At 46.8% G+C, this 18,277-nt stretch overlaps 1 protein-coding gene across 3 annotated transcripts; it reads left to right on the top strand.

Annotated features, from left to right (window-relative positions):
• The first annotated feature begins 3,446 nt into the window (after positions 1 to 3,446).
• LOC144493382 (histone H3.3A) lies at positions 3,447 to 16,641 on the top strand. 3 transcript variants are annotated; one of them, XM_078212217.1, is made up of 5 exons: positions 3,447 to 3,638; positions 5,623 to 5,689; positions 10,000 to 10,155; positions 12,843 to 12,996; positions 15,697 to 16,641. In XM_078212217.1, exons 3-5 carry the CDS (start codon positions 10,028 to 10,030, stop codon positions 15,823 to 15,825), a joined length of 411 nt encoding a protein of 136 aa, XP_078068343.1. In that variant the 5' UTR covers positions 3,447 to 3,638; positions 5,623 to 5,689; positions 10,000 to 10,027; the 3' UTR covers positions 15,826 to 16,641. The 3 variants fall into 3 exon arrangements, with proteins under 3 accessions (XP_078068343.1, XP_078068342.1, XP_078068344.1); XM_078212216.1 differs by lacking the exon at positions 5,623 to 5,689 and having other exon boundaries at positions 3,451 to 3,638; XM_078212218.1 differs by lacking the exons at positions 3,447 to 3,638; positions 5,623 to 5,689 and adding an exon at positions 7,256 to 7,414.
• Positions 16,642 to 18,277: the final 1,636 nt, after the last annotated feature.

Raw genomic sequence — 18,277 nt, 5'->3', positions numbered from 1 at the left:
GGAGAACTGGCTTGGTCATAGAAGACAGAGGGTGGTAGTGGAAGGGTCTTTTTCCGGCTGGAGGCCTGTGACTAGTGGTGTACCGCAGGGCTCTGTATTGGGACCTCTGCTGTTTGTGATTTATATAAATGATCTGGAAGAAGGAGTAACTGGGGTGATCAGTAAGTTTGCGGACGACACAAAACTGGCAGGACTTGCAGATAGTGAGGAACATTGTCAGAGGCTACAGAAGGATATAGATAGGCTGGAAATTTGGGCAAGGAAATGGCAGATGGAGTTCAATCCTGATAAATGCGAAGTGATGCATTTTGGTGGGAATAATGTAGGGAGGAGCTACACGATAAATGGAAGAACCATAAAGGGTGTAGAGTCGCAGAGGGACCTGGGTGTGCAAGTCCACAGATCTTTGAAGGTGACGTCACAGGTGGAGAAGGTGGTGAAGAAGGCATATGGCATGCTTGCCTTTATAGGACGGGGCATAGAGTATAAGAGTTGGGGTCTGATGTTGCAGATGTATAGAACGTTGGTTCGGCCGCATTTGGAATACTGCGTCCAGTTCTGGTCGCCACACTACCAGAAGGACGTGGAGGCTTTGGAGAGAGTACAGAGGAGGTTTACCAGGATGTTGCCTGGTATGGAGGGGCTTGGTTATGAGGAGAGATTGGGGAAACTGGGGTTGTTCTCCTTGGAAAGACGGAGGATGAGGGGAGACTTAATAGAGGTGTATAAAATTATGAAAGGCATAGATAGGGTGAACGGTGGGAAGCTTTTCCCCGGGTCGGTGGTGACGTTCACGAGGGGTCATAGGTTCAAGGTGAAGGGGGGGAGGTTTAACACAGATATCAGAAGGACATATTTCACACAGAGGGTCGTGGGGGCCTGGAATGTGTTGCCGGGCAAGGTGGTGGAGGCGGACACACTGGGAACGTTTAAGACTTATCTAGACAGCTATATGAACGGAGTGGGAATGGAGGGATACAAAAGAGTGGTCTAGTTTGGACCAGGGAGCGGCGCAGGCTAATTGTTCCTTGTTTCTCGTTTCAAGGCTTCATTCTATGATCATCTTGCTGGTGCCAGACTGCGGATAGTTGGGAACCGGTCTCGGGGGCAGGGAATTCATATGGTGTTCGTGGAAGTGGAAATGACTAGGGTTGGGAAGCATTTTCCGATCAGGGCCATTGTGATCTCCTGGACTCGTTTCGATCGCCTCAGGGGGTCGGAGAGGAATTTCCCAGATTTTTTTTTCCCCATATTGGCCCTGGGGTTTTCACTCTGGGTTTTCGCCTCTCCCTGGAGATCACATGGTCTGGAATGGGGGGGTGGGGGTGAGTTAATAGGTTGTAATGAACAAAGCATCGTAGCTGTGAGGGACAGCTCGGTGGATAGGATATTGGTATGTAGATAGGCTGGAAAATTGGGCGGGGATCCTGGATTCAGGATTCAATCCTGGACCGGGGAGCGGCGCGGGCTTGGAGGGCCGAAGGGCCTGTTCCTGTGCTGTATTGTTCTTTGTACCAGATAATTAATAGGTGGTGGTTAGAACTGTCTTTTATATATATAGTTCCTTCTTCAGGAAGCATAGTGGAGGGCATGCCCCTACCTACATCAATGGGGACAAAGTAGAGTGGTCAAGAGCTTCAAGTTTTTAAGTGTCCAGATCACCAACAACCTGTCCAGGTCCCTCCATGCGGACTCTATTGTTAAGAAAGCCCACCAACGCTTCTACTTTGTCAGGAGACTAAGGAAATTTGGCATGTCAGCTATGACTCTCACCAACTTTTACAGATGAACCATAGAAAGCATTCTTTCTGATTGTATCACAGCTTGGTATGGCTCCTGCTCTGCCCAAGACCGCAAGGAACTACAAAGGATTCTGAATGTAGCCCAATCCATCGCTCAAACCAGCCTCCAATCCATTGACTCCGTCTACTCTTCCTGCTGCCTCGGCAAAGCAGCCAGCATAATCAAGGACCCCACGCAGCCCAGAGATTCTCTCTTTCACCTTCTTCCGTAAGGAAAAAGACACAAAAGTCTGAGGTCACGTACCAACCGACTCAAGAACAGCTTCTTCCCTGCTGCTGTCAGACTTTTGAATGGACCTGCCTTATATTAAGTTGATCTTTCTCTACACCCTAGCTATGTGACTGTAACACTATATTCTGCACTTTCTCCTTTCCTTCTCTCTGAACGGTATGCTTTCTCTACATAGCGCACAAGAAACAATATTTTCCACTGTATACCATTACATGTGACAATAATAAATCAAATCAAATTCATAGAGTACATAGGGGAGAGAGACTGGGTCGACTGGGCTTGTACTCACTGGAATTTAGAAGAATGAGAGGGGATCTCATAGAAACATATAAAATCCTGATGGACTGGACAGGCTAGATACGGGAAGAATGTTCCCAATGTTGGGTAAGTCCAGAACTAAGGAGTCACAGTCTAAGAATATGGGGTAAGCCATTCGGAACTGAGATGAGGAAGAACTTCTTCACTCAGAGAGTTGTGAACCTGTGGAATTATCTACCACAGAAAGCTGTTGGGGCCGGTTCGTTAGATATGTTCAAGGGGGAGCTGGACGTGGCCCTTGCGGCCAAAGGGATCAAAGGATATGGAGAGAAAGCAGGACTGAGATACCGAAAGTGCATGATCAGCTAAGATTATATAAAATGGTGGTGCAGGCTCAAGGGCCGAATGGCCTACTCATTGCACCTATTTTCTTTGAAAGGGGAGGGTGCAGAATTGACATTAGCTCTTTGGTTGGGGGGGCGGGCAGGGGGCAAAGGGTTTAAATTCCTCTCCATTTCCCATCACTTGGTCCCTTTTCACTCAGCAGTGTGAGCTGGCTGTGTACGAGTCCTTCCTCCACAGAGCAGCATGGTGGCACAGTGGTTAGCACTGCTGCCTCACAGCGCCAGGGACCTGGGTTCAGTTCCTGGCTTGGGTCACTGTCTGTGTGGAGTTTGCACGTTCTCTCCGTGGGTTTCCTCCGGGTGCTCCCTCCCACAGTCCAAAGATGTGCGGGTTGGCCATGCTAAATTGCCACTCAGTGTCAGGGGGACTAGCTAGGGTAAATCCATGGGGTTACGGGGATAGGACCTGGGTGGGATTGTGGTCAGTGCAGACTTGATAGACCAAATGGCCTCCTTTTGCACTGTGGGATTCTATGATTTGGCAGTGTGAGCCAGCTGTATATGACTCTCCACTGAGCTGTGTTTGAGCCTGTCCTTCTCCCCACTCAGCTGTATGACTCTCTCCTTCCCCACTCAGCTGTGTGACTCTCTCCTTCCCCACTCAGCTGTATGACTCTCTCCTTCCCCACTCAGCTGTATGACTCTCTCCTTCCCCACTCAGCTGTATGACTCTCTCCTGCACTCCGCAGTGTGTGAGTCCTCTGCACTCAGCTGTGTGAGGCTGAGTGCAGTGGGTGGGTGTTTCTGAAGGGACAGGCCTGAGCGCGGGAGCTGATGGGAAGGCCTCAGTCAGCCATGTTCTTCAATTGTGTGTTTTAGCAGCGAGAGGGGGAATAGGAAATTTAGACAGAGGAGGGGGAACAGCAGCAGCATTTGGCAAAGAGGCTCGCTCGGGGGAAAAGCAAGCAGGCAGGAGAAAGGGAAGGCAAAGAGCAAGGACAGGTAAGTGGCAGAGTGTTGCAAATGATGTGGCAACTTGTGGGGAGAATGTTGTACAAAGTATCCCCCTCTCTTCCCCCATTGATTGATCTGCTGCTCTTTGTGAAGGTTGCAGCTGCTGGAACTAACTTTCAGGTATCCATTTTGTGGCAGCAACATTGTAGCAAATTGGCGCGAGTTGCTGGCTCAATGCTCCAGTTCTCTGTCTCTCCCAGCCTTGTCTCTGCCTAAAGTCTTTTTATCCCCTTTTATTTTTTTAATCCCTATTTTATTTTGCTGAACGGGCGTCGAATGAGCCATATTTAGAACTGGGGTTTCCCTATTTCCGAAAAAGAAATTGGTTTTTATTTATTTTTTTTGCCCTCAAGTGTTTGAAACCAAATTCATGTTTTTTTTTTATTTGAGCAAAAGTTTTCTTGATGCAAAGCGGGGACATGCTGGATTGATTAAACATTTTTTTTTTTTGCTTCAGTTCTTTCGCCCCCCAGCTGTTATGCTTTCACCATCTTTGTTCTGCCTGATCCTTTCCTCCTCTATCGCCCATTTTAAAAATAAGAGTTGATTCTTGAGTCAAAGGGGGAGAGAGAGTTAGGTTGTGTTCTCTCTCTCCTTTTTTTCTTTTGAAAGGTTCAATTTGGATTTGTTTCATGTTTTAAATGTAAAACCTGACTGATTTCCCAGTGAGAATTTGAGCTTCTCTGTGTTTGCTGCTGTCTTTCAGGCTGGGTTGTGGCTACATGAGCTGGAGCGAGCTCTTTGCTTCCTGCTTTCACATTCAATGTGTACCTCAGTGAAAAGTTTTTGCCTTTCTCTCTTTGTGGTGGGTTTTTGTCTGCCAATCCCTCCTGTCAGTTATTGGAAAGTTTGTTTTGCCCATCTAATAAGGAAGATTGATTTGACTGCACGTAATAGCTGAGCCTGCCTTCCTATTATTATTAGTCACCAGTGGTTCCTATTTACTAGCCGTGGCAGAGTGAACAACCTCCCTGAACAAGATCACACATAGCCTCTGCTGAAGTTTCAAAAACCAAATAGTGGTTTTCTTAAAAAAAAAAATTGACAATGCAGAATGCCTTTGATTTGATCTTTTATTGTCACGTGTCTTTGGATACAGTGAAAAGTATTGTTTCTCGCAGACAAAGCATATCGTACATAGAGTACGCGGGGGAGAAGGAAAGGAGAGGGCGCAGAATGTAGTGTTACAGTCAAAGCTAGGGTGAAGAGAAAGATCAACTTAATGCGAGGTAGGTCCATTCAAAAGTTTGACGGCAGCAGGGAAGAAGCTGTTCTTGAGTCGGTTGGTACGTGACCTCAGACTTTTATATCTTCCCCCCCCCCCCATCCCCCGATGGTAGAAGGTGGAAGAGAGTATGTTCGGGCTGCTGGCGTCCCCGATGTTTTTGGAATTTTCTTTTTGAGGGTTGTTTGACTTTGGAACTAACTCTGCCTCCGAAGACAGTGGAAGCAGGGTCTTTGAATATTTTTAAGGTGGAGGTACGTTATTAGGCGAGGGAATTGGAGATTATCAGAGTGGTGGTGGATGAGAATGTGGAACTCCAGCCATGATTTTGTTGAATGGTGGAGCAGGCTCGAGGGGCTGAATGGCCTAACCCTGCTCCTATGTTTGTCACCAGTCTTTCTTGTGATGCTCCTTAAAACCGATCAAGCTTTTTATTCACCTGAACTTATTTCCTTGTGTAACTCCGGTGTCAGGTTTTTTTGTCTGATTAGGTTCCTATTGAGCACCTTGGGACGATTTACTGTATTAAAGGTGCTATATAAATGCAAGTTATTGTCTGTTTCCCTGCATTGTGAGTAATGCAAGCATTTAATAAAAATAATTTACTGCAGATTCTGGAAATCTGAAATAAAAATAAAATGTCAGAAAAACTCAGCAGGTCTGGCAGCGTCTGTGGAGAGAGAAACGGCTATTCTGGTGACAAGTTACACCAGACTTGACATGTTAACTCTGCTTCTGTCTTCATAGATGCTGTGGAGATGCCGGCGTTACTGTGTTCATAGATGACGAAGGAGCAGTGCTCCAAAAGCTTATGGTATTTGCTACCAAATAAACCTGTTGGACTTTAACCTGGTGTTGTGAGACTTCTTACCGTGTTCATAGATGCTGCCAGACTTGCAGAGTTTTCCCCCAGAATTTTCTGTTTGTAATGCTGACTGTTTTTGTTTGTTTTCCCCATTTCCCACAATATAGTGTCAATGTTTATTTGAACTGTTGTGTGCAGAATGGATGCAGGGGTTTGGGGGATTTGAGTCCATACTTGTTAAGATGTTAACCCAGTTCTGCTATCAGTTGAGGTGGCTGCTTCAGTACTAGAAGTGATGTGAATTGAGCTGAACAGCAAAGAGCCCAATCTCAGACCCAATGACAAAAGGCAGACCATTGAAACGGCAAAAGATGATTGGGGTGACAACATTGACTGTCAGACCCAGCATGTCGCTGTAGGAGTCGCTATCTATTTTCCTTTTATGGAGGTGTGCACCCCAGTCACAGGGGAATTTTTCCTTTTGATGTCCATCAACCACCTTGGGTTAAACGCTAGCTGGAGGAGAGTAGCTGATGTCTCTCACCTCCTCTGGCGTTCAGCTCTTGTGTCCATCTCTGGATTGCTGAGGTCTGGAGCTGGGTGGTTCTGGTAGAACCTAAACTGAGCATTGGTGAATAGTTTGTGTCAATTGATGGTACTATGATGACTACTTCCATCACGAATCGTGTGGTAGTTATTCACATGACAACATGCATGCTGGTAATAGGTCATTTGACTGTGGAGGGCATCACACTGGGGAGATTTGGTGGTGGGGGGAGAGGGGGTGCTATTTTTAATTGGTTGCTCCTGCCAGCAGGAAACACTGGACAACCATGTCAAGAGGAATCCCATTCGAGCAGCACTCTGTACATGTCAAGGGTCTCACCTGGGATCTCCCATGTCTGGTTTGGTTTGGGTTGGAGCACTTGATGCATTTAATCATCGAGCCCTTTTCCCCGTCAAAATATTTACTCTTCCTAGCCCCACGATGCTTGTCACTCTGTGTTTCTGACCACTCCAATGCTATACTTTGCCCTATTACCACAGCTGACCTATCCAGCAGTGATAAGAGTTCTTTACCTCAATGCTTGGGGCAGGTTGTTGTCTCACTTCTGTTCTCTACATCTCTCCATGTCTTCACTGCCCCTCTCTAGAAAATATTCTCCAAGTGTGGGAGGCACAGTGGTTAGCACTGCTGCCTCACAGCGCCAGGGACCCTGGTTCAATTCTGACCTTGGGTCACTGTCTGTGTGGAGTTTGCACATTCTTCCTGTGTCTGTGTGGGTTTCCTCCGGGTGCTCTGGTTTCCTCCCACAGTCCAAAGATGTGCGGGTTAGGTTGATTGTCAAGCGAAATTGACCCTAGTGTCAGGGGATTAGCAGGGTAAATATGTGGGGTTATGGGAATTGGGCCTGGGTGGGATTGTGGTCGTTGCAGACTCGATGGGCTGAATGGCCTCCTGCACTGTAGGGATTCTATGATGTCTGTAGCCAACCCCCTCTATCCCTTTGTAATATTCTCCACTTGCTCCAATCCCCTTCTTTGCTTTCTCCTCTCTTTGTATCTCCAGCAAAATGAAGACAATAGAAGCAAAATACTGCAGATGCTGGAATCTGAAACAAAAACAGAAAATGCTGGAAAATCCCAGCAGGTCTGACAGCATCTGTGGAGAGAGAGAATAGAGCCAATGTTTCGAGCCTGGATGACCCTTCATCGGAGCCACATACAGATGGTGTAAGGATGAGTTTAGATTATTCACTTCAGGCATCGCTTTGCTCTGATGCAATATAAACAGAGTGTTGAACTGTCTGAGGTGCCTATCTTTCAGACGAGGTGTTGAACCAAAACTTCCTCTAACTGTGAACACTATAGGAGCAGTTAGTAGATGAGACAGATTGACGTGAAGTAAAATTTAATACAGGGAACTTTCATTGGATGTGGGTGAGTGGCTTGTAAGGCCATTTCGAAGGGTTAAGAGCCACTTTGCTGTGGCTCTGGAGTCACCAGTAGGCCAGGTAAGGATGGCAGATCTCCTTACCGCAAGAAGGCAGTAGTGAACCAGATAGGTTTTTACGACAATTGATTATAGTTTCATGGCCACCATTCAGCCCATGAAGTCTGCACTGACCTTTGCCCCATGTCCCAAGAGCTCTGGTTGTATCACAGCTTGGTATGGGCTCCTGCTCTGCCCAAGACCACAAGAAGCTACAAAGGGTCGTAAATGTAGCCCAATCCATCACGCAAACCAGCCTCCCTCCCATTGACTCTGTCTACACTGTCCACTGACACAGAAAAGCAGCCAGCAAAATTAAGGACCCCACGCAACCCGGGCATTCTCTCTTCCACCTTCTTCCGTCGGGGAAAAAGATACAAAAGTCTGAGGTCACGTACCAACCGACTCAAGAACAGCTTCTTCCCTGCTGCCATCAGACTTTTGAATGGACCTACCTCGCACTAAGTTGATCTTTCTCTACATCCTAGCTATGACTGTAGCACATTCTGCACTCTCTCCTTTCCTTCTCTATGAAAGGTATGCTTTGTCTGTATAGCGCGCAAGAAACAATACTTTTCACTGTATGCTAATACATGTGACAATAATAAATCAAATCAAAATCATTAGCTTGAACACAAGAGCGACCTCTGGCTTAGCCCAGTGACATTACCACTGCGCCACCTTCTTCCCATCTAATGATACGTCTTGGAACGGAAACTTAATGAGAGCTCCTAACTGTGTTAAGTGTTGGGAGGGACTTTGGACCAATGGAGTTTGATATGTTGGCTTCGGAACATTTAAAAAAAAAAGTTTATCCTGGTTTTCAATTCCTTCCATAGCCTTTTCCCTCTCTACCTCTGTAATTCCCTGAGGGCTCCTTTCCAACACCACCCCCCCCCCCCCCTTCCAGGAGCTCTTACCCGTCCTCCATTGTTCCATTGGCAGCCATAACATAGGCCTGAAACTCTAGAATTCTCTCCAGAACCTTCTCTATCCTCCTTCCTTTCAAGATGTTTGTGGAAGCCTAGCCTCTGATATCTCTGTGTGCCTCTGTATCCAGTTTTGTTTGGTAGTGATCCTGGGATGTTTCACCATGCTATACAAAGGCAGCTTGTTGTTGTTGGTGAGAGAAGCTTTATGCAAATGACAGCCTCCAGCTCGCACTGGGATGGAGTATTTTTTCAGTGTGTTGTCCTGTGTTTTTTTGTTTTTGTTCACTGAAGCTTGAGTTTTCAGTTGTGATCATTGTTTGCCTTCGATGTTGCGGTTGGGTTTTATGTCTCTTGGCAGTCTACACAGCTGTGTGCGGTTGCGAGACTGCTGCTAATGATCCAGTTGCCTGGTAGCAATGGGAGGGGGTTGGTTGTTGGCAGTGAGTCTGTTCAGCCCATCCTCCCTGTGCTAGCTCTTTAGTGGCACCAATATTAATTAAACCAAATTCCCCAATTTTTTCCCATAACCCTGTAATTCCACCCCCCCCCCCGCCCTTCTAAATATTTATCCTACAGTTCATATTGTCTGCAACCTGCTGAGCTGAATAAGCCCCTGGTGGATGTAAGGAGCTTTACTGAAGGATAATTTAGTCACCAGGAGATAATCCGGTGTCGTCACCGAGACGACTTGGGCAGCAATGTTCTTGGAGAGAATTCTGAAGATTGATGGTATCATTGCGAGGTTAAGGTTCATTTATCTTACGCAATGCCATCTGCATTCCAAGATGGGGCTTAATACCTAGGTAAGATCTTGGGGCGAATGGGATCAAAGGTTATGGGGAGAAAGCAGGATTTGGCTGTTGAGTTGGATGATCAGCCATGATCGTAATGACTGGTGGAGCAGCCCCGAAGGGCCAAATGGCCTTCTCCTATCTTCTATCTTTCTATGTTTCCAAGTGAGATCTTGCTGTTTGTGTGAATTGTGCCTTGAAAGAGGCCCGAGTAGTCAGCTGAAGAAGTTTTCCTTCCCAGTGGGGCAGCAATGTTGAGTGAGAGAAATCGAGCTTAAAGTTGTCTTTTGGTGACTTTATTTGGTGAGTTTATACAGGGCGTTCCTGTATCAGGGGTTTAAGTCCTGCTCTGTGGTGCCCAGAGTTAGAGGAGAGAGGTGACTGAGAAGGGCTCCTGCTCACCAGCTCTGCCCAGTGACTCTGTATTGTATCCCACACCAACATGGTTCACCATCTTGAGAACTAATTTAAAAAGGATCCAGATATGCTGAAGGATAAATCCTCGCTGCATTTGAGATGCTCTTGATGGCTCTCTTGGGTGCTGCCCTTGCAGTTGGTGGCTGAGATATATTGAAATGACCTTTTCCTCTGTTTGTGTTTCAGGCCCTAGGACAAGTCGGAAGAAAGGAAGATGGCTCGTACCAAACAAACTGCCCGTAAATCTACTGGTGGCAAAGCACCAAGGAAGCAGCTGGCAACAAAAGCTGCCCGTAAGAGTGCACCGTCCACTGGTGGCGTGAAGAAGCCTCATCGCTACCGGTTAGTGACCGAACTGTTATTTGGGGGCTTGAAGCCTAGGCCTGGGCTTGAGCAGATTGTAGCTCTACAGTCCAGTTGGTTAAAGCAGAATTCTCCCCCTCCCCTCTTTCGCCTGTAGTGTGGTTGGGGTAAAGCATTTGACAGAGCGGGGGGACAAATCAAACAGCATGACAACCAATTCCACACCTTCCTGTGGCCAGAACACTTGATCGGCAGGGCTCAGTAACTGCTGCTCAGGATCTCCTGGGTGACTGCAGTCACTCCTCACTGCTATCCTGACTGACTCACTAAATCTCGGAGCTGTTAGAGGTGGAGACAGAAATCCTGTTGGGAATTTTCCTAACTGGTTTTAGACCGTGACAATATGCAGGCTTGGGCTGATAAGTAGCAAGTAACATTCACATACTGAATTACTGGGGTGGCACAGTGGTTAGCACTGCTGCCTCACAGCACCAGGGTTCGATTCCCGACTTGGGTCACTGTCTGTGTGGAGTTTGCACGTTCTCCCCTTGTCTGTTTGGGTTTCCTCCAGATGCTCCGGTTTCCTCCCACACTCCAAAAGACGTGCTGGTTAGGTGCATTAGACATGCTAAATTCTCCCTCAGTGTACCCAAAGAGGCACCAGAGTGTGCTGACTGGGGGATTTTCACAGTAACTTCATTGCAGTGTTAGTGTAAGCCTACTTGTGACACTAATAAATAAAAAAAAACCTGACATTCAATGGCATTAGCATTGCTGAATCCCCTGCTATCAACATCCTGGGGGTTACCAGTGACTAGAAGCTAAACTGGACTGGCCATGTAAATACTGTGGCTGCAAGAGCAGGTCGGGGACTAGGAATCCTGAGGCGAGTAACTCACTTCCTGATTTCCCCAAAGCCTGTCCACTATCTACTCGGCACAAAGAACAATACAGCACAGGAACAGGCCCTTCGGCCCTCCAAGCCCGCGCCGCTCCCTGGCCCAGGATTGAATCCTGAATCCAGGATCCCCGCCCAATTTTCCAGCCTATCTACATACCAATATCCTATCCACCGAGCTGTCCCTCACAGCTACGATGCTTTGTTCATTACAACCTATTAACTCACCCCCCACCCCCCCATTCCAGACCACGTGATCTCCAGGGAGAGGTGAAAACCCCAGGGCCAATATGGGGAAAAAAAATCTGGGAAATTCCTCTCCGACCCCCTGAGGCGATCGAAACGAGTCCAGGAGATCACACTGGCCCTGATCAGAAAATGCTTCCCAACCCTATTCATTTCCACTTCCACGAACACCATATGAATTCCCTGCCCCCGAGACCGGTTCCCAACTATCCGCAGTCTCGCTCTGTACTGGCACCAGCAAGTCAGGAGTGTGATGGAATACTCCCCACTTGCCTGGATGGGTGCAGCTCCAACAACACTCAAGAAACTCAACACCATCCTGGACAAAGCAGCCCCGCTTGATTGGCACCATATCCATCACCTTAAACAATCACTCCCTCTGCCGCTGACGTACAGTTACGGCCATGCGTTCCATCTATAAGATGCAACATGTCACCAAGGCTTTTTTGACATCTTCCAAACCCGTGACCTCTACTGGTGAGAAAGACGAGCAGCAGATACCTGGGAGGAGCACCACCACCTGCAGGTTCCCCTCCAAACCACTCACCATCACTATCTCTGGAAGCCCCTCCCTAACAGCACTGTGGGTACCTCGGGGGCTGCTGCGGTTCAAGAAGGCAGCTCACCACCACCACCTCTTCAAGGGCAACTAGGAATGGATAATAAACACTGGCCCAGGTAGTGACCATGAAGGAATAAGTGCCAAGTTAAAGGAAAGGTTTTATGGTCTGAGATGTTTCTCCGCATCAAAGTGGATCATTTGTGTTGGTGATGAGTGTGTGTGGTACATTGTAAGAGTAAATAAAATAATTGTAGTTTGAGAGTTTGTTTTCTCTCTGTAATTTTTTAAAAGTTTATTTATTATTGTCACAAGTCGGCTTACATTAACACTGCAGCAAAGTTACTGTGAAAATTCCCTAGTCGCCACACTCCGGCACCTGTTCGGGTACACTGAGGGAGAATTTAGCATGGCCAATCCACCTGACCTGCACATCTTTCAGACTGTGGGAGGAAACCGGAGCACCCGGAGGAAACCCATGCAGACACGGGGAGAACGCACAGGCAGTGACCCAAGCCAGGAATCGAACCCAGGTCCCTGGAGCTGTGAGGCAGCAGTGCTAACCCACTGTGCCGCCGTGACTTCTATGCCAGCGATTAGGACCACAGGAGCTGAAATGCAGACATGTGAAAACTATCCAATTGTTGTAACCCTGTTCTTTTCTAATAGCCCTGCATGGCTTTGTTCTTTATTCATTTGATACCCGAATGAAAGTTTAACTGAATCTGCTCCCACCATCAGACAGTGTGTTTCAAATCACTACCTGTTGTGTTGAAGACCAACTTGCCTGTTGAATGACGCTCCGACTTTGGAAATAGGACACTTGTTAGTGAAGGGGTGTTTTCCCATGTATGAACGGGATGTCCCAGCCAATCCTGTATCCAACTTCTCAGTCTGGTTCTTCTAGAAATTGTGGGGTTTATTTTTGCGTTTAAATCATTAAAAATGTGCATGAGCTGTTCTGAATCATGGCTTCTGTAGCTGGAACCCACTGATTTAACCCGCCTGATCTTCACTCTCCAGCCCAGGCACTGTGGCCCTCCGAGAAATCAGACGCTACCAGAAGTCCACTGAGCTTCTGATCCGCAAGCTTCCCTTCCAGCGTCTGGTGCGGGAGATCGCTCAGGACTTCAAGACAGACCTGCGTTTCCAGAGTGCTGCCATTGGAGCCTTGCAGGTGACTCATTTCTCCAGTATCTTCTCCCTCCTTGAAGATGCTCCTTGCTCGGGGGGCGTGGGTTCGGGGTTGGGGAGAATTGCAGGTTGAGCTTGCTGACGTGTAACCTTCACCCCCAGTGCTGCTATTTCCTTGATGTTGAGCATTTAACCAGAAGGTACTGCATTTGGGCCTGACATTGTCCTCATTCACAGTGTATTATGAGTGAATCATAGAAACCCTACAGTGTAGAAGGAGGCCATTCGGCCCATCGAGTCTGCACCGACCACAATCCCACCCAGGCCCTATCCCCATAACCTTGTGCATTTACCCTAGCTAGTTCCCCCTGACACTAAGGGGCAATTGAGCATGGCCAATCCTCCTAACCCACACATTTTTGGACTGTGGGAGGAAACTGGAGCACCCGGAGGAAACCCACGGGGAGAACGTGGAAACTCCGCACAGTGACCCAAGGCCGGAATTGAATCCGGGTCCCTGGCGCTGTGAGGCAGCAGTGCTAACCACTGTGCTACTGTGCTGTGGTGACTTCAAAAGGAAGGAATGGGCTCCCTCCATTGAGGGAACTTGATGAACTGGCCAACAGCAAACACAGTTTGCAAAGGATGATACAGAGCATGTCAACTGAAGAGAAATTGTGGACAGTCTGAACAAAGAGTGTAGTCACAGGAGCTTTAGTAATAACAATGGATCAGCGAGGTGGAGGTTCAGTCAAATTAGTTTCAATTGGCATGAAGGCCCAAGGATGAAATGTGCCAGCCAATCACTTTCTGGTCAGGGATGTACCAGACACATGCAAACTAGAACTTGAACCCAGTCAGCGTTGAACTTCACGCCGTGGGAAAGATTATTGTGAGGGTTTGATAGATTCACTAGGATGCTGCCTGGTATGAGAAAATATAGGGGGTTGTGGGAAATGGGGATTGCAAAGATTAAAGGGCAAGTGTTTTTATTATTCATTCCTGGGATGTGGGTGTCGCTGGCTGGGCCAGCATTTATTGCCTATACGCAATTTCCCTTGTGACGGTGGTGGTGAGCTGCTGCCTTGGAACCACAGTAAGGAGTTTAACCACACCAGGTTAAAGTCCAACAGGTTTATTTGGTAGCAAAAGCCACACAAACCTGTTGTAAACCCTGTTGGACTTTAACCTGGTGTTGTTAAACTTCTTACTGTGTTTACCCCAGTCCAACGCCGGCATCTCCACTTCTTGGAACCGCTACAGTCCATGTGTTGTAGATACACCCACAGTGCTGTTAGGGAGGGAGTTCCTGGATTTTGATCCAGCGACTGGGAAAGAACGGCGATCGAGTTCTAAGTCAGGATAGCGTTCCCAGGTATCAGCTGCATTTATCCTTCCAGGGTGCTAGAGGTTGTGGGCTTGTAATGTGCTGTCTAAGGAAATATGATGGAGTTGCTAAACATCATTAAAGGCTGGCACAGCGTAGATAGACTTTCCTATAGCTGAGAGGCCAGAGATACAAGATTAAATGCAAGGGTTTGGAACAAAGGACAGGAGAAACTTCTTAGAGAATTGTGAAGCTATGCCCCAGGGTGGTGCTGAGGCAGAGATTGTTCTCAATAATCCAGATGAGGTTGGATAGATTCATTGAATGGATATGGAAATAGGGCAGGTCCAGAGATGTGCGGGTTAGGTCGATTGGCTAAATTGCTCCTTAATGCCCTGGGCTGTGTAGGTTAGAGGGATTAGCAGGTAAATGTGTGGCTTTGTGGGGATGGGGCGTAGGGTGGGAATGTTGTTGGCGCAGACTCGAAGGGCCGAGTGGCCTCCTTCTGCATTGTAGGGATTCTATGATATAGAATATGTAGGGGAGAGTTACAGAACAAAGAGATCTAGGGGTACATGTTCATAGCTCCTTGAAAGTGGAGTCACAGGTGGACAGAGTGGTGAAGGAGGCATTCGGCATGCTTGGTTTCATCGGTCAGAACATTGAATACAGGAGTTGGGACGTCTTGTTGAAGTTGTACAAGACATTGGTAAGACCACACTTGGAATACTGTGTGCAATTCTGCTCACCCTGTTATAGAAAGGATATTATTAAACTAGAAAGAGTGAAGAAAAGATTTACTAGGATGCTACCGGGACTTGATGGATTGAGTTATAAGGAGAGGTTGATAGACTGGGACTTTTTTCTCTGGAGGCTGGGGGGTGATCTTAGAGGTCTATAAAATAATGAGGGGCATAGATCAGCTAGATAGTCAATATCTTTTCCCAAAGGTAGGGGAGTCTAAAACTAGAGGGTATAGGTTTAAGGTGAGAGGGGAGAGATACAAAAGTGTCCAGAGGGGCAATTTTTTCACAGAGGGTGGCGAGTGTCTGGAACAAGCTGCCAGAGGTGGTAGTAGAGGCGGGTACAATTTTGTGTTTTAAAAAGCATTTAGATAGTTACATGGGTAAGATGGTTATAGAGGGATATGGGCCAAATGCAGGCAATTGGGACTAGCTTGGGGGTTTTTAAAAAAAGAGCGGCATGGACAAGTTGGGCCAAAGGGCCTGTTTCCATGCTGTAAACCTCTATGACTGTATGATTGGGACTATTTTGTGCGGTGAAGGGTAAATGCTGGTGTTGTGCCGAGTGACCAGACTCTGTGTATTTCAGTAGAGGGGGAAGTTGGTTTGGGTGGGCTTGTAATCTTTGTGTTGTGTTGTACGCCAATAGTTAACTTTTTTTCTTCCCCCACAGGAAGCAAGTGAAGCCTACCTGGTGGGACTGTTTGAAGACACCAACCTGTGCGCTATCCATGCTAAGCGTGTGACCATAATGCCAAAAGACATACAGCTAGCTCGTCGCATCCGCGGGGAGCGTGCTTAAACCTCCCAGTACCTTGGGCAGGGGGCGGGGGGGGGAAGCTAGCATTGAAATCTTCCCCTTTTAATCCCAACCTTTCAACCTCCTAACCTCATTCTTGCCCCCCCTTTCCCTCCCCCCCCCCCCCCCCCAACCCCAGAATAAAGGAATAAGTTAAAATCAGTCTATTCTTCCTATCTGGTAGTAGTCAGTGGATGTTGATCATTTTTTTTCCCTCAGGATGGTGGGGTGCAGACGCGGGGGGGGGAGTATAGGAGACATGCAGGATGTGTGTGGGGGGGGGGGGGGCGAAGGAGATTGGGATATGCTGGGGGAGTGTGGCTTATTGTGGGGGACGTATTAATTGATGGGCGGGGGGGGGGGGTCCTGAGATTCTACCTATTTTGAACATAAAGGGTGCTGGGGAGCAAGTGGTGGAACGACCGTGAATAAACATCCGCCGGGTATTCTCATTTCCTCTTGCGTGGAGCTTCACTGTGGAGGGAGAGTGACGTTAAAGAACAGGCAGATTTATGTATTTGATTTTTTTTTTCTTTTATTTTTCGTTTTCCAACAACGCAGCTTTGAGAATATTTTGAAATGATTTTTGATTTCTAAACAATGCCAGCATTTGGGAATTCTTTTTTATATAGTACAAACTTAAATTTCTTATTGGATCTGAAATATAAAATTTAATATTTTTCATAAAGTAGATCCCGTTGTTTGCTTTACTTTTTATAAGAGATGTTTTTGGTGTATTTGGTAACTGTTTTTAAATATTTGTGTGTTCTCTTGTGCTGTTTCCAGTAAGGTTTTCCTATTAAAGTATTTGAAACATAATGTGTTGGGGTGTGGATTGATTTATTGTTTCAATCTGTTGTATCTTCCCTATTGCATACATCATGTGTGTTATCCACAATGGCCAGTATAACATGGTGGCAGCGTTAGCTAAGGATATGGTCTTGCTCAGCAGAATCTGCAGCTCCCTGACTTTAGAAACATAGAAACCCTACAGTGCAGAAGGAGGCCATTCGGCCCATCGAGTCTGCACCGACCACAATCCCATCCAGGCCCTACCCCCACATATATTTACCCGCTAATCCCTCTAACCTACGCATCTCAGAATTCTAAGGGGCAATTTTTTTAACCTGGCCAATCAACCTAACCCGCACATCTTTGGACTGTGGGAGGAAACCGGAGCACCCGGAGGAAACCCACGCAGACACGAGGAGAATGTGCAAACTCCACACAGACAGTGACCCGAGCCGGGAATCGAACCCGGGACCCCGGAGCTGTGAAGCAACAGTGCTAACCACTGTGCTACCGTGCCGCCTAGACCAGGAACACTGCAATGCCAACCTCTAATCAGCAGGCTACTCTTTTTTTTGCATGTCCATTGTCTACGGCTTTGATACATGGGCAAAGACAACCAGTTCACGACCCTGAGGAATTCACAATGTGAATCAGCAAGGAATTAACTTGAGTTAATTCCTGTTTTTATTTTTAACAAGGCACCTGCATTGGGATGGTTATTGCTTTTCCCATCTGACACAAGCAGCTGCCTGCCTTAAAACATGGATGTTTCCAAGCAGCAAGGACTGCAATTTAAAAATCTCGCAACACCTACACCAACTGGCCGGGAGAAACTGGACTTGTATGTTTACACAGACATTTTCTTACATCATGAGTTTTAAAACTTGCACAATTATCTCAGGAAGATGACATTTCCTGGGGGAGAGATAATAGTTGGATGGAAAGGTTTCCATGTACATCATGCCCTACCTATCTCTGCATAACTTGATATGGTGCTGTGGGTTTGAAGTTAGGAAGGATTTGGATTAGTTTCCAGTCTGTAATCACTCCCAGGTATCCACTATTCTATATATAAACCATCTGAACCCCTCGATTAGATTCCAGTCTCTAATCACCCCCAGGTATTCATTATTCTATACATAAACCATCTGAACCCCTCGATTAGATTCCAGTCTGTAATCACTCCCAGGTATCCATTATTCTATACATAAACCATCTGAACCCCTCGATTAGATTCCAGTCTGTAATCACTCCCAGGTATCCATTATTCTATATATAAACCATCTGAACCCCTCGATTAGATTCCAGTCTGTAATCACTCCCCGGTATCCATTATTCTATATATAAACCATCTGAACCCCTCGATTAGATTCCAGTGTGTAATCACTCCCAGGTATCCAGTATTCTATACATAAACCATCTGAACCCCTCGATTAGATTCCAGTCTGTAATCACTCCCCGGTATCCATTATTCTATATATAAACCATCTGAACCCCTCGATTAGATTCCAGTCTGCAATCACTCCCAGGTATCCATTATTCTATATATAAACCATCTGAACCCCTCGATTAGATTCCAGTCTGTAATCACTCCCAGGTATCCATTATTCTATATATAAACCATCTGAACCCCACGATAAGATTCCAGTCTGGAATCACTCCC

This window comes from Mustelus asterias, chromosome 5, assembly GCF_964213995.1.
Source record: "Mustelus asterias chromosome 5, sMusAst1.hap1.1, whole genome shotgun sequence".
Lineage (NCBI taxonomy): Eukaryota > Metazoa > Chordata > Chondrichthyes > Carcharhiniformes > Triakidae > Mustelus > Mustelus asterias.
Note: the sequence above shows the minus strand (reverse complement) of the source record. Positions and strands in the feature narration are given on the sequence as shown.

What these genes read in the sequence shown, in the direction of transcription:
- LOC144493382 (XM_078212217.1), top strand. Translation starts at nt 10,028, where the DNA reads ATGGCTCGTACCAAACAAACTGCCCGTAAATCTACTGGTGGCAAAGCA. An exon ending in AAGAAGCCTCATCGCTACCG is followed by an intron (nt 10,156 to 12,842) that starts GTTAGTGACCGA and finishes TTCACTCTCCAG; the next exon opens with CCCAGGCACTGTGGCCCTCC. An exon ending in CTGCCATTGGAGCCTTGCAG is followed by an intron (nt 12,997 to 15,696) that starts GTGACTCATTTC and finishes CTTCCCCCACAG; the next exon opens with GAAGCAAGTGAAGCCTACCT.